This window comes from Gracilinanus agilis, chromosome 2, assembly GCF_016433145.1.
Source record: "Gracilinanus agilis isolate LMUSP501 chromosome 2, AgileGrace, whole genome shotgun sequence".
Lineage (NCBI taxonomy): Eukaryota > Metazoa > Chordata > Mammalia > Didelphimorphia > Didelphidae > Gracilinanus > Gracilinanus agilis.
The window spans coordinates 443309907-443325877 of record NC_058131.1 but is presented as its reverse complement, the minus strand read 5'-3'; the positions used below and the strand labels follow the sequence as shown (position 1 = coordinate 443325877).

General features: G+C 37.2%; 1 protein-coding gene across 1 annotated transcript in view; it reads left to right on the top strand.

The window, feature by feature from the left end:
- Positions 1 to 15971, top strand: part of ATL1 (atlastin GTPase 1) — a 120754-nt gene that overhangs the window by 41784 nt on the left and 62999 nt on the right. Inside the window, exons 6-9 of the mRNA XM_044659945.1 lie at positions 7532 to 7666; positions 10047 to 10151; positions 11669 to 11719; positions 14157 to 14213. Coding sequence (XP_044515880.1) covers positions 7532 to 7666; positions 10047 to 10151; positions 11669 to 11719; positions 14157 to 14213 — 348 coding nt within the window. The remainder of the gene's footprint in view (positions 1 to 7531; positions 7667 to 10046; positions 10152 to 11668; positions 11720 to 14156; positions 14214 to 15971) is intronic.

The window sequence follows — 15971 nt, the reverse complement described above, 5'->3', positions numbered from 1 at the left end:
TTCACATTCAGAGTTATAATCATCAGTTGTGCATTTGCTGACATTTTCGAATCCTCCCCTCTTCCTACCCCCTTTTTCCTTATACTTTTTCCTTTTAAATCACTGGTTTGCTATTGAGCTGCTATCCCTTATCCCCTCCCTTGATTAACTTCCTTTTCCACCCCCTCCCTTATTTTTTCCCCTCTTTTTGTTTTTAAAGGCCTTATGAATTCCCTCCCTCTTCTCCCCTCCCTTTTTTTGACCTCCCCACTCCCCTGCTCCCCTTGGTTTATCCCTTCTAACTTTCTCAGAAGGATTAGATAAGAGTTTTATGTCCCAATGGATAGTATAGCTACTCTTCCCTCTCCAGGTTGATTACACTAAGAGTAAGGTTTGATTATTACCTCTTTATGCTCTCTTCCTCTCCTTCTTATAATAGTATTTGTCCCCTCTCCCTCCCATGCCCTCTTTGTGTGTAATAGAATATTCTATTTTCTTATTCACTCAAGTTTCTCTTGGTGTCCCCTGCTATTTACCCCTTCTTTCCCATCCCCCATGCCATCTTAGATTATTTAGTGTTCCACCCTCACCCTGTGAATTATTCTTCTGATTATTATAATAGTGAATATTATAATAGTGAATAGAGTTCACTACAGAGAATTATACATAACATTTCTCTACATAGGAATACAGATAATTAGATCTCACTGAGGCCCTTAAAAAGGCAAATTTAAAAATTATAAGTTTTCTTTCTTTCCCCTCTGTATCTTATTTACCTTTTCAGGTTTCTCTCGATTTTTGTGGTTAGATATCAAACTTTCCATTTAGCCCTGGTCTTTTCTGTGCAAATACCTGGAATTCTTCAATTTTGTTGAATGCTCATACTTTCCCCTGGAAATATATAGTCAATTTTGATGGCTAGTTGATCCGTGGTTGCAGGCTCAGCTCTCTGGCCTTTCTGAATATCGTATTCCAAGCCTTGCGATCTTTTAGCGTGGAGGTTGCCAGATCCTGTGTGATCCTGATTGGTGCTCCTTGATATTTGAATTGTTTCTTTCTGGCTTCTTGTAAGATTTTTTCTTTTGCTTGGAAACTCTTGAATTTGGCAATTATATTTCTGGGGGTTGTCTTTTCTTGATCGAATGTCGCAGGTGTTCTATGAATCCTTTCAATGTCTATATTGCCCTCTTGTAGGACTTCAGGGCAATTTTGCTGAATTATTTCTGTTAGTATGGAGTCCGGGTTTCTATTAATTTCTGTTTTTTCTGGAAGACCAATTATTCTCAAATTGTCTCTTCTAGACTGGTTTTCTTGTTCTGTCACTCTCTCATTGAGATATTTCATGTTTCCTTCTATTTTTTCAGTCTTTTGACTTTGTTTTATTTGTTCTTGTTGTCTTGAGAGATCATTAGCTTCTACTTGCTCAATTCTAGCCTTTAGGGATTGATTTTCGGCTATAATCTTTCGGTTTTCGGCTATGATGTTTTGATTTTCGGCTATAATCTTCCGGTTTTCGGCCATAATCTTCTGGTTTTCGGCCATAATCTTCTGGTATTCCTTTTCAATCTGGTCATTTCTGGCGTTCAATTTGCTTATCAGTTCATTTGGTTTCTGAGCCTCACTTTCCAATTGCAAGATTCTACCTTTCAAACAGTTATTTTCTTGCCAGATCTCTTCCATTTTCCTCAAAATCTCAGTTTTGAACTCTTCCATAGCTTGTGAGGAGTTTTCCTTATTTGAGGAGGGTCCGGATGCTTGTTTGTTCTCCTCCTCTGTTTGCTCGGTTGTCTGGATTTTCTCTGTGTAAAAGTTGTCGAGCGTTAAAGTCTTCTTTTTCTTGTTGTTAATCTTTCTCTTCTGAACTTCCTGAGACTGGGTAGCCATCTAACGATGGCCCAGCAGCTTCTCAGGTTTACCCTCGCGCTCAGGGTCTGTCCGCGGTCAAGCCCCCTGGTTGACCCCCTTGCTTGATCGTCTGCCGGAGGTTTCTTTTCAAGTCTCAGGGCACTGCTTCCACAGTTGTATACCTGTCTGCACTGGTTCCCCACTCAGGGTTTCAGAGATTTTTAGCTTATGGCTGTGTCTGCCTCCACCCACGCCTCCGCCCGTGCCTGCGCTCTGAGTCCACGCTCTGCGCCCTGTGTCCGCTCTCTGCGTCCTGCTCCCACGCTCAAATTTTGTGTGCGTTCTTAGCTTTTTGGGGTCCTAAATCTTGCTGCTCTCAGGAACAGGCCCCGGAGCTGCCAATGACTCGATGGGTGCCCCAAACTTGCTCTATTTCTTTTTAGCTGGCTTCAGGCGCTATAGGTGTTTTGTGTGGAGGGGGTGGGGGTGGGGTGGTTGCTCATCCCGCGATTTAGTGAGAGCTGTTTCACCCCTTTATAGCATAGAAATGCCTCAATTCCACGTACCTTCCTCGCTGTGCCCTGTTGTGGGGTTCCTCTGTTCGTCTGGACTTGTTTTTATGTCCCCTTGAGGAGGTTTGTGTGTTTCGGTCAGGAGAGGTTAAGAGCTGCTTCTTACTCTGCCGCCATCTTAACCCGGAACCTCCAGAAGTGTTCTTTTAACACAAAACTCTTACTTTCATTGTCCATTCTGCCTGGCTCACTGATATATTGAAGCACTTCCATCTGAGAGACACCATTGAGCAGAGCCAGTTTTGCACCATAATTCTAACTAGAACCTTAGCCCCAATTTAGTCTATAAGCTTCTCCACAATTGGTACATCTTATGTCTTTTATGGCTAACAAATTGATACCCCATCCTTCAATTTATAATTGATTTACTTCTGAGACAAAAAAAAAAACAACTCCAAGCAAAACAAATAAAAAGCCCTTTTGCTAGTTACTTAATGTATTTTTTATCTTCTTCCACTTGGTCCTCTGAAAATCCTACTCTATCAATATAAGAGCTGCTCTTTTTTTTACTTCAGCAATTTGAAGGTTTTTAGGGGAAAAATTAGAGACACTGAGTTGGAAATATGAGTCTCCAGCAACTGAGACTCTTTGAATTGTCATCATTGAATCATTTTGGTTTAGGATATAGAGGCACTAAGTAGATGGGCTTAAAGATGAGGAAAACAACTGAGCAGACCACAGAGTTGTGAATTTGCTCCAGGGCATAGACTTCCTCATTATCTTTTCTTGGATAGGAGAGGATCTGAAAAAAAAAACACTGAGGAACCCTGAAACCAAGAGGCATCTGGTAGTTATTAGACAAATGACCATTGCCTGGTTATTGCCTATCCTGCAGAGGTAGAGATTTGGAAAATGTCCTAGATATCACCATAGCAAGTCCATTGCCAAAATCAGAAAGAGTTGTTAAAAGAATGTGGAAGGAAAAACTGAGTTCTCAGTATTTTGGCTCAAACTTTTCAGAATCAATTAAATTCTGAACACTTTTCTTAGAGAAATATATATCCAAAGCAATAAAGATCTATCCTGCTTCTGAAATCTAATTCTAAAACCATTTTCTATTTCAAATTTCATATTCAAGATTAAACAAAGGTACACAATTTAGTTTGAGGATCTTCACCAAACTTTACAACAAGCAAATTTATTGGGGCATAGGGGTGCAAATTGGTGAACCCCTGGGTTCGGGAAGGAAACCATTCTCAAGAATGAGAGGACTCCAAACTTAGCTTAAAAGTAAAAAGAAAGATTTATTAGTAAGATAGGATTAATGGCCAGCAAGACAGCATGAGTGGAGCAGCCATGGTAGGCTCCCCCCAAGTACCCCAGTTCTTGCCTTTTTGTATCCTTTTCCATAGTGTGCACATGACTCCTTGCACTCAGGCATTCAGTGAGAGCTGGGTCTGTCTGAGACCCTCAGGGCTTAGGCTATCCAGGTGTGTACTGGATGTGTATCTCTTTTGTCTATCTCAGGGGCATCACAAGGGGCAGGAAGGGGGAAGGGGCAGGAAGGGGGAAGGGAATTTCCTTGTTCACTGCCTGTCTATGTTAAGGGGTACAGGGTCCCTGCCATCTCTGTACAATGCCCATGTCAGTCAAAAGTAAACAAAAAAGATACTTAATTGAACTATCAAATTAGTGCCCCTTATTTGGTCACTACTTCAAACACTCAGGAGTCAGGATTCCTTCCTGAATTTAAGAACTGATTTAAGTTTGATAATAAGGAGATTATGAACTGTGGACTAAAGTGTTATGTCTTCGGACTTTAATTAAAAGTACCGATAAGTTTCTCATTCAAACAAATCCCAAAGGTTCAAAGGTCTTGTTAATATTTTCCTAAATAGGGAATGGAGGATACATACATACATACATACATACATACATACATACATACATACATATCCTCTTTCTCCATATATATATATATATATATGCATATATATATATAGTTGTTCATATATATATAGTTGTTCATATATATATATATATAGTTGTTCATAAACAGGAGGCAGGTTGGTAATAAGAAGGTCTGCTAAGCCTCACTTGGGACTGAGGCTGAGTCTGCCAAGCAAGCTCTGAATTCACAGGCACGGGATGGAACCTGGGCTTGTGAGTGAGGTGTTTGCCTAGGTGGTTATCCAATGTGCCAGTAACTCAGGACTTATGAAGATCAGCTTAGCCAAGCCTCTGCCTCTACAATAGTGCCCAAGTTTAACAACTCTTCTAGTCCCTGGCTTGAGGTTGGATTTGATGGTAAAGGGTTGGTTTGGACTATTATAGATGTGTCCATTGGATAAACGCTATTCTGACTGAGGTTTATAAATCCCTTCCCTAATCAGCTATAGATGATTCACCAATTAGGAAAGGAACACCAATCTTCTTTGACTGAACTGCAACAAGATTTATTTGCTTATCTGTAAGGGTTAGGAATAAGGAAGTAAGGAAGTAAGGTTTTGGGGAATGCTAAACTAAATCTAAGTAAGTAAAGGTAATCTAAATTAAATGGATGATGGATTTGATAATAGGCTGGAGCTTTCTTCTCCCTCTCTCAGTCTCTGGCACAAACCAAAGGATAAGGAAGACTAGTGATGTTCTTCTTGTTGGCTGTGGTGTTGTCTCTCTCAGCTTTATTAATAGCAGGTAAATTGATTTCCTATGGCACTCAGATATGGATGCTGGATTGCAGGTCTAGGGCCTACCCTCCCTCCAATCCACCCTCCTCCCAAGATTCTCAAGAATGAGACCCAGTGTGCTGTTGTCCCAGGCAGGGTATTTATAGGGGTAGTTCCAACTGTCTTCTGGCCCTGGCTCACACCACATGGGCACATTCCAAAGTCTTTAACCAATATTCCTATCACTCAAGATATCCTCCATCTTGCCCCAGAAGTTCCTTGTTACACACACACACACACACACACACACACACACACACATTATTATTCTAGTCATCAGCTGTCAACCAATGGATTAGTTTTATCTTTAAGTTTTATATTCCCTGCAAATTTAATAAGTATGCCATTTGTGACTTAATCTAAGTCACTTATAAAAATTTTGAATAAAAAGGCTACAGATAGATTGCTATGGAATTCAAAAGATCTCTGTCCAAGCAAATTAAATTTTATTTGATTAATATCAGTTCATTTTCTCTCTCTAATCCCCAGCCCATTAGAAAAAAGGGGGGGTGAGAACTCTCTTAAAATAAATATTTATAGTTAAGGAAAATATATTCCTTCAATGGCCATGTCTAAAAAATGTCTCATTCTGCACTCTGGGTCCATCACCTCTCTGTCAGGAGATGGACAGTATGTTTCACCATCAATCCCCCAAACCCTCAGAATCATAATCAGAATTCTTTAAGCTTTCAAAGTTGTTTGTTTTTACATTGTTACTATTATAAATTGCTGGTTCTGCTAATTTCATTCTTCATCAGTTTATACAAGTCTTCAAAATGATAGACTTTAACAATATTGATATTATAGTACAAATAATTATCTGATTCTGCTCACTCTGCATCACTTCATACAAGTCTTTCTATGTCACTTTGAAATCATCTATTTCTTCATTTTTCACAGCACAGCATTATTCCATTGCACTCACATACCACAATATTTTTATTTTTAGCCATTATCCAACTGTTGGGCATTCCTTTAGTTTCCAGGATTTTTTGCCACCACAGAAAAAGCTGCTATAAATATTTTTGTACATATAGAATATTCCTCTTCCTTCTTTGATCTTTCTGCAGAATAAGCCTAGCAGGTGTATAGCTCAGTCAAAATCAAAGTGTATACATATACATGTGTGTATGTGTGTTTGTGTGTGTGTATATTATATATATATACATATATATATAATATACACACATCCTTTGTGTCATCTAAAATTGGACAAATATACCATCTATGTCTTTTTCCACATCATAGGTAAAAAGTGTTAAATAACACAGAACTATATACACAGATTCCTAGAGGATTCTTGGGAGACTTCCTGCCATGCTAACATTGAGCTATCAAGTCTTCAGAGTCCAGCTGATTACATTGTAATCTAATCTTTATCTCTATATAGGTTGGAGAATAATGAGATACTTTATTAAAATGTTAAAATCTAGGTAACCCTATCCACAGCTGTCCCCTCACCTTCTAGTTTAAGTCAACCTGTCAAAAAAGGAAATGGGATTAGATCTGTTCTTTCCTCTCCCACTACAAATATGTATGTTCATGCAAAACAAATCCATGTATTAACCATGTCCAGAAAGAAAAAGAGAAGGAAAGAAGGAAGGAAAATTTGAGAGTAATTAAGTAATCAAACTGTATGATATTAATTATAGATTATATATTCAAGAGAAGTAAAAAATCAGTGAATAATGAAGTGGTCAGTGAAGACTTCAAGAGCTAAGCTTTGAAGGATGAGTTGTATCTATATAAGAAAAAGGAGAAGAGCTTAAATAAAGGCATTAGGGGTAAGACTGGGTATAAATATGGTAAAGTGAGTAGACCTACCAGACTGGGATGTAGGTTAGTATTGGGGAGCAGTAGGACAAAAAGCTAGGTGGTGCAGTGAATAAGAGCACTGGGCCAAGAGTCAGAAAGACCACAGTTCAAATCTAACTAGCTGTATTGACCATGGGTAAGTTACTTAATCCCTTCCTGCAAAACTGGAGAAGAAAATGGCAAACCACTGCAGGGGCTTTCCCCAAAAAAACTTGATAGGGTCACCAAGTCAGATATGACTAAATAACAACAAGGGCATGAGAGTGGATAAGTAGTGTGGAGTTATATTATGGGAGTATTAAAATTAAAACTCTTTAAAAAAGAACAATTCAGGCTTTTTTACTCTTTTGAACCACTTTAGTTAGACAAAATTATAAAGTTCACTCTACTTTTAAGGTTAGAATGAATTTTAGATTTGAGGGCATGTCTTCTTGTAGCTAAAACCTTTTTCTGAGCTAGTTTTTTTCACATTACTGTAGATATGTGTGTGTGCATTTACATTTATGTGCATAGGCATACATTTGTTTATATATGCTTATATTTTTGCCAGAAGAAAGAAGCCATATTGAATAATAAAAAGCACTGGAATTTTATTTATGCAGAAATTGTTAAACAGTTCTTATTTCTAATTCATTTGACTTAATTATATCATAGGTATCTGTTGATTGGATTGGTGATTATGATGAACCACTGACTGGTTTTTCTTGGAGGGGTGGATCTGAACGAGAGACCACAGGAATTCAGATATGGAGTGAAGTCTTCCTAATTAACAAACCTGATGGCAAAAAGGTATAAAACTGATCTCTTGATAATAAATAATATTTACTTATAACAATGATCACTTTCTTGTCATGAATTTATAGGTAGCCTAGCTCCATTTGAAAGAAATAAAAAGAACTGGACCAAAATCTCAAGCTAAAGATTGGACTTTTATTTTGTGGGCACAAAATACACAAGAGGTCTTCAGACACCTCCAGTTTGTGTGTTCTCAGATGTCCAATTTTTAGATTCTATAGATTTTTTTTAAGCATAGGCAATGGCTCAATAGAGGTTATGAACAGGTTCAAGCACTCAGAGCATATGTTCAAAACAGAGGTCTCGAACAGGGTTGATGAAATGGATTTTAAGAATAGAGTCCAGTATGACTAGGACATTCTCCATTCCTCCACTTTTCTCCTTTCTACTTCTCAGGTGACTTGGTTATGATTCTGCAAGATTAGAGGCCTACTATCCCCATGTCACAACCTCTTGTAAAAATAATAATGGTGAGACATAAAAATATAAGGATAAAGACCAATGAAATAAAGGTTGAAAATTGATTCTTGATACTTTTGATCGATTTTATCAAAAGTATCTTCAGTGTTTCTAATTCTAAGGGATTCTAACTCTACCCAAATAAACTCCCAGGTTCCGCAAGGAACCGCTTCTCCTGTGGTTCACAGTCTACGCAAATCCTCCCTGATCTAACAAAATTTTATGCTATTCTAACTAAAAATACCACTATAGTTCTTAACTTCTCCTTTAAGTTATCAAGATAACCACGGCTAGCTGGTTGGGTCTCAACAAGAATCAAGTTAGGACTCTGAGCTTTAACAGACTCAGAGTCCAAACCAAAGACTAGGTTTTCTTTGGACTTTTCAGAGTTTAACCAATTTATACACAGTAACAGATAAATGAATAGAGTTTCCTAAGTTGGAAAAGAAAACACTCCACTCCTTCAGGTCTTTTACTCAGACAGAGATAGAGAGAGGCAAAGATGAGGCACAGCAATAACAGTAATAGATATAGTAATAGTGTGAATCAAGGTATTGTGACCACAACTGCTCCAATTCTAATAGTTCACCAAGTTTGTCTAAGATGGAAGAATATGTGACTCAATGAGTGAGGCCATGCACTAGCTTATAAATCGAGGAAGTAGCATTTGCTAACATGTTACTTATTTTCTAATATCATCCTTATATTCTAGAGTAGTGATGGGCAAACTATTCCCCACGGGCCAGATCCAGGACCTAGTTTGCCCATCACTGCCTTAAAGCAATTCCCTAATCACTACAACTAGATGTGTGTGTGTGTGTGGGGGGGGGCAGTGATTAGGGAATTGCTTAAGGCAGTGATGGGAAAACTATGGCCTGGATCTGGCCTGTGGGGAATAGTTTGCCCATCATTGCTCTAGAGTATGTGGCAAGGTAAAGGGAAGTATTTAGGAACTTTCATCATTGCAAAGGCTTTTAATACTCTTCCTATTATATCTTACTTAAGTCTTACAGTTGAAATTTATCAAACTAGTATAGAGGAATCCTTTAAAGTGATTAAAAACTACTTAATTAAATTTCTTTTTATACATAATGGGTGTCTCCTAGGAGATAAATAAATCCCCTATCTGAAATCTCAAGAGATTGTTGGTCTCTAATCATATAGGTTATAATTAGTTTAGCTTATAATCAACTGCTAGACCTTCCTGTGATTGCTTTATTAAGTGTCTCTGATAATTGAACACTATTAACCAGCAAGCACAGGCCATGTAACAATGAATAGCCATACAAATAAATTTAACTTTTGGAGCACATAACATGATTCTATTAATTATGGGACCCAAATTTCAATGATGTAGGGCTGTGTTGGCATACCAGAGGGAGCTGCTCTGTTCCCTTTCTCCACAGCTTCCGAGGACATTTTTCACATGCCCCCACCTTTCTGGCTAGCAACTCCCTCTGCTGTGCAGGGTAACATGGGGGGCTAACAGGCAGCTTGAAGTTGCAGTTTGAGCACATGATCTTGAAAAGGTTTGCCAAAGCTGACATAGGGCATTCCCAGATGAGGAAACTTCACCAATGCAGGGCAACCATCAGTTTTAGAGGTTGCCTAGAGCACTTTGAATTTAAGTGATTTTTCTCAGGGTCATATTAGCAGAATGTGGTAGAAGCAGAACCCAGGTCTTCCTTGTCCTAAGGGCAGTTCTCTATCTACTACCTCATGCAGCCATTCACATTATCTAGAAAAGTTTGTTAAGCATTCTCTTGTTTTACACATAAGGAAACAGAGACCCTTGAAAAAAGTGTCAGGATTCCAACGTAGGTCCTTTGACTCCAAATCCAGGACTCTTTCTACTATATTACTTTGCCTGTAATAGTCAACGAATAATAAAAATGTGCTATACTTATGGTTGCAGGTTGCAGTATTATTAATGGATACTCAAGGAACGTTTGATAGTCAGTCAACTCTGAGGGATTCAGCCACTGTATTTGCCCTTAGCACTATGATCAGCTCAATACAGGTAACTAAGGAAATAAATTCATTGTATTCTTTAAATTTTCTAACACAATGAGTTTCCAAAAGTACATTAATGTGTAAGACAATGGCTAAATGGTTGTAATTTTTATACTTCTTGTTTTTTAACAAATTGTTTGGTTCACCAACCAATCAATCATTTTTATAAGACCTAACATATTTTTTGTTTTGCAATCATTTTTTCATTTTGAAAAGTTAAAATGATTGATATTGAGTCTTAACTAAAAGAAGATGCTAGTGTTTACAGTGAAAGGCTTTTTTTTTCTGCTTAGAGAGACTATAGACTATCATATTTAATGAAATAGTACATGCAGCTGTTGTATCCCCTCTGATCCACCTCTCCAGAGGACAACAGCTACTCACATAGGTTTTAGAGAAATAAATAGTATTTGTATGGCCCTTAATAAAGTTTTGGAAAGGGCTGCAAATATAATTTCATTTTATTCTCTTTAACACTGGGAAGTTAGGTGCTATTATTATATCTTTCTACATCTGAGAAAACTGAGGTTAAGGTATTGCCCATGATAACAGTGAATGTCTGAGATCCTTTCTGACCCTGGCCTCCAGCATTCCATATTCTCTGAATCTCCCAACTTGCATTTGTCCTGGCTATGTCACAGAACTCTTGGGTTCTGGGGTACTCAATCCTGAAATTATAGTTTGTGAGCCCCCCAAATGTTTGTTCTCTATTAATAATCCTGCTGACAGACACAATTAGGTCAAAGCAACAGAATTTACTGTTGATGATATAAAACAAGAACTAAAAAACATTTTTTTCTCCTAAATTTAGGGCACACTTTCCCACAAATACACTAAACATCTGTGGGAATAGTGGGTCCTAACTTGGAGTACAGTTATGATAAGACCTATGTGTAGGGATGGGCCTCGATGGCCTTTTTCTTTGTACAGTTCTCTCTGTAGCCAACTCTCATTTTTTAGGCCTAACTCTTTCTTCAGCCCAGAGTAGGCTTTTTTCTCTACCATTCCTAAAGTTACATCTTTTGAGTGATGATTTCTCGCTGTCCATGTTTATAATTGTCATAAACTACTGTTTGAAGTTTATAAGGTTTATATAGACATTCCATGACTTCAGATTAGTTTGAAGTATTTGGGTGAAATAATGTTATATGATATTCAAAACCCAACAGAACTGTCAATGAGGTTTGTGGTGGTGTTTTGGTATGCACATACATACATATATTAAGGACTTCTAATATCCTTTTGTGCTTAATGGATTGCTTGTTAATTTGAGCTGGATTATGTTAAGAAGAGCATTTTATCACCCCATCTCAGAATAAGTAAATGTTTTATCATTTATTGCATAGAAATTATCTCCTGTTATAACTTGTTTTACATAGAAATTATCTCTTGTTATAACTATAAATCAAAAAAATTCACACAATTATTTGATGACAATTTTGAGTTATATTGGTATGTAAACAAACAGGAAAATACACAATAAATATTTAAAACATCTAGTTTAAAATTTTGTTCTTAATTAAGGTATACAACTTATCTCAGAATGTCCAGGAGGATGACCTTCAGCATTTACAGGTAAAAATATATGTGTTCTTTGTATTATATCAAGTTCTCTGAGCCCTCCAAGTTGATACATATTACAGAGGTTTAATTTTCTTCCCCAAGTCACATTATGTTTTTGTTAAAACTTATTAGAATAATATAGAAAAATAACCACATACTCTACATATTTCAAGGTTATAGTAATGGTTTTAACAAAATTAGTCCTCTTCCTCTGAGCCTAGGGAAAGGAGGTTACTGCTTATTAGCTTTTTCTAAGTTACTAATGTTCTAACTCTAAATGACTTGTTCTGATGTAGTGCTGGGCACAATTTTGAAAATGCCAAAGATTATTCAGACTTGATTATAATGATGTTTTCTATTAAATATGAGCTAGTTCAGTCATTTGCCTATGGTGGAATCCCAGTATATTCCAAGTTCCAAGTTCTGCTGGTTCTCTCAGATGCTGTGCTGCCTGAGTCATTCTCTAGTCTTACACCAGTGAGACATATTCTGCCAGCTTTCCTTTATTTTGGGGCAATTTATTTGTTATTGTCTATTTTTTGCATCTGAGCTCTCAGCATGCAACTGCTAAATTTACTTTTTTTTTGCTGGTATTTCTTGTCATTTTCATTGATTATGTGTATTGGTTCTACTTACTTTACATCAGTTCATTTACTTATATTAGTTCATTTAGACCAGTGATTCCCAAAGTGGGTGCTACCGCCCCTGGTGGATGCTGCAGCAATCCAGGGGGGTGGTGATGGCCACAGTTGCATTTATATTTCCTATTAATTGCTATTAAAATGTAAAAATATTAATTTCCAGGGGGCTAAGTAATATTTTTTCTGGAAAGGGGGCGGTAGGCCAAAAAAGTTTGGGAACCACTGATTTAGACCTTCCTGTGCTTACCTTTACTTTACTTGCATCAGTTCATTTAGACCTTTCTTTGTATTATTTCGCAATTCATAATTTCTTACAGCACAATAATGTTCCATCACATTCATATATCACAGTTGGTTAGCCCTTCCCTAACAGATAGGCATCTCCTTATTTTTCAGTTCTTTCCTATCATAAGAAGTTCTGCTATAAATATTTTGGTATATATAGAGAGACTTTTTATTAGTGGTTAGTTTCCTTGGAATATAAACTCATTGAATAAAATCTCTGGGTCATACGGCATTAAATATATTTATGAATGAGAAAGAGCAAGTATGATAATTATGTAATATATACTTAATCAAACTTTGGTACTCAACAGTTTCATCATAACTTGTCAAATTTGGTTTTCAATGCATTTTGATGAGAAAAAATTGTTTTGGTATTTGACATTTGCTTGGCACTGGACCACACTTGCTAGAACTTGTTGGTGCTGTGAACTTGGGAAATGTGTGCCCATTCTAACTGAAATAAAGAATGCTAATGAAATAAGAATGAAACAAACATGTTAGTTCAGGAACATAAAGATGAACTCAACATTTTGAGGGACTATAGGAACCTCAAATGTAGCAGCAGCAGCAGCTAGTAGGGGTGGGGGAATTTTCTTTAGGTGAGGAGGAGGCAAAGGAGGATGTTCCCGCTTCATTAATCATGGAAACAAATGCAAAATGGGTGGAAGGGCAAAACTTTGTTTAAAAAATATCATCCTGATAAAGTTTTAACAAGTAGAGTTATACATTTGTTAGATGACCAGACTATTTCCCACAGTAGAGGAATTTTGAAAAAGACAAAAACAAACATCACTGGATAGGTTTCTTGTGAAGCTTACACCTAGTGAATCTCAAGCAAGGTTCAGTGATAAGGGAAAGAAAAGAGAAAGCACTCCAAAAGATCAGTTGCCTTCTGATATTATGGAAGGGGACTCCTCTTCAGACAATAACAGTTCTCCTCCCCACCATCTCCTTAGGCTATGAACTCCTCTTAATACAGGTAATATTAAGTTGAAACTATTTTATTTAATCTAATTGTTTTTTTCTTGTCTATGTATTAGTAATGCTTATTTAGTAAAGTACAACTCTATTAATGCATATAATGTCTTATAAAATCTGGATTTTCTGGGTGTTGGGGATGGATTAATTCAATTTACATTATTCCTTATGGGAAAAATTCATTTGGTACTTGACCTTTTTGGCACTCAACCTGACTTCTGGAATGAATTAATGATAAGTACCACGGTACCACTGTATTATATTTACAAAATGAGTGATTTATATGTTAAAACAAAACTGGGAAGAAGGGAAGATTAAAAAAATAAAACCTAGTACAGTTATGGTGAACCTTTTAGAGACCGAGTGCCCAAACTGCAACCCTTATGCCACATGTGAGACCCCAACAAGGGGAGGGAAGAAGCACTCTCATTGGGCTGCTAGGAAGTGATGGGTGAGAGGGGAAAGGGAACACATGCCATTTGTTCACCAACATGGACGTAGCACATATTGATGTATGTATTTATTTTGATTTTTGTGCTCCTTAGCTTTTCACTGAGTATGGCAGACTGGCCATGGAAGAAACATTTCTGAAGCCATTTCAGGTTAGTCTGTGAATGGAATTGAATTATTTTCTTGATACATCAAGTGTATGTAATATTCAGAAGGGCCATGTGTACTTTACCTATGATTTGCCTATTAATTAATACTTCTAGTTTAAGTACTACTATTATAGAGTTAATATCAAAACTATCATTTCTTGAGTTTTCTTTCTCTTCTTCTTTCTCTTTTACTATTCTTGACTTACTTTCTTGATCCCTTAGGTGGTACAGTGGATAGAGCACTAGACCAGAGTCAGGACATTAATCTTAGTTCAGATCTCACCTCAGACACTTATTAGTTCTGTAATCCTAGGCAAATCACTTAACTTTGTTTGCCTCAGTTTTGTCAGATATAAAATGGGGATTTAAAAAATGTTCCTACCTCTCAGAATGATGATCAAGTGAGATAATAATTTTAAAGTACTTTGCAAACCTCATACCTATATAAATGAGTGCATCAACTTCATTATCTATGTGTGCATCACTGGAAAGTATTCTGCCAAGGTAAGTGAACTTATCTACAGCATTTACAATTTCTCCATTTTCTGTAACTGATGGTTCCACATATTGATGGTGTGGTGCTAGCTGGTGGAGAACCTCTGTTGTCTTGGTGTTAATCATCAGGTCAAAATGAACACAAATGACAGAGAATCAGTCCATGCTCTGTTGACTCTCAGTCTCAGAGGCTTCACTGAGTATAACTTCTAACAAAGATTTGTGCACCAACTCTTCTATTTTAGTCTTGGTTTGTAGCCTTTTCAAGTTAAATAATTTACTACCTGACCTTGATGCTATTCTTATCCTCATTTTGAAGGTGTCTAACAACATTGTTAAAAACCTCATGCAAAAAAGCATGGGAGCAAGCACATAGCCTTTCCTTACTCCATTAGTGACTGGGAAAGCATGAGAATTTTCCAGAACCCCTGTAAGCATGCTGTCATGTAGCTGACATATATTACTGATAAACTTCTCTGGGCAACTGATTTTATCAGAGCTAGCTTAGTGTTTGTGAGGTTCCAAAGGAAAGTATGAGAGAAAAGAGGTATTAGGCTGCCTACCAAATTGAATCTGTTGTGCTATCCTCATTGTTGTTTGCCTGTGAAATCTGGATAAAGTACCAGTGCCATGCAGGAAACCGAACCACTTACATTTTAATCATCTTAGGAAGATTCTGAAAATCATCTGGTAAGAAAAGGTACTAAGGCCCTTTCTCAAGCCAAACTGCCAAGCATTCTGCAACTCTGATGTTTTGAATGCCAAACATGCTTTTTGCCTAAAAGACTATTTTATGGAGAACTCACACAAGACAAGCATTCATATAGAGGTAAGAAGAAGCAAAACAGAGACACTTTAAAAGTCTTTCTGAAAAGCTTTGGTATCAGTTGTGAGACATGGGAGACACTGTCACTGTGCTGCATAGTGTAACCACATCAAAGAAAGTGCTGTGCTCTGTGAACAAAGCAGAATTGCAGTAGTTAGAGACATCTTCTTCTAAATGTTCCTACAGGCTATTTGAGCCTGAGCTATGATAGTCTATCAAGCCTGTATTGGTTTGATCAGCCACAGTTGGACATACAAAACATTGATTCTGACATAGTGATGTCATTTTGGTTCTTTTAGAATATGAAGGACAAGAACCAGCTATATAAAAATGCTAGCTATTATTAACCGTCATTATTATTCTATATCAGAAATAATGAATAAGCGGAAAACAAAACAGGGAAAGGAAGATGGCCACTAGAGATCTTTAGCATAGGTCAC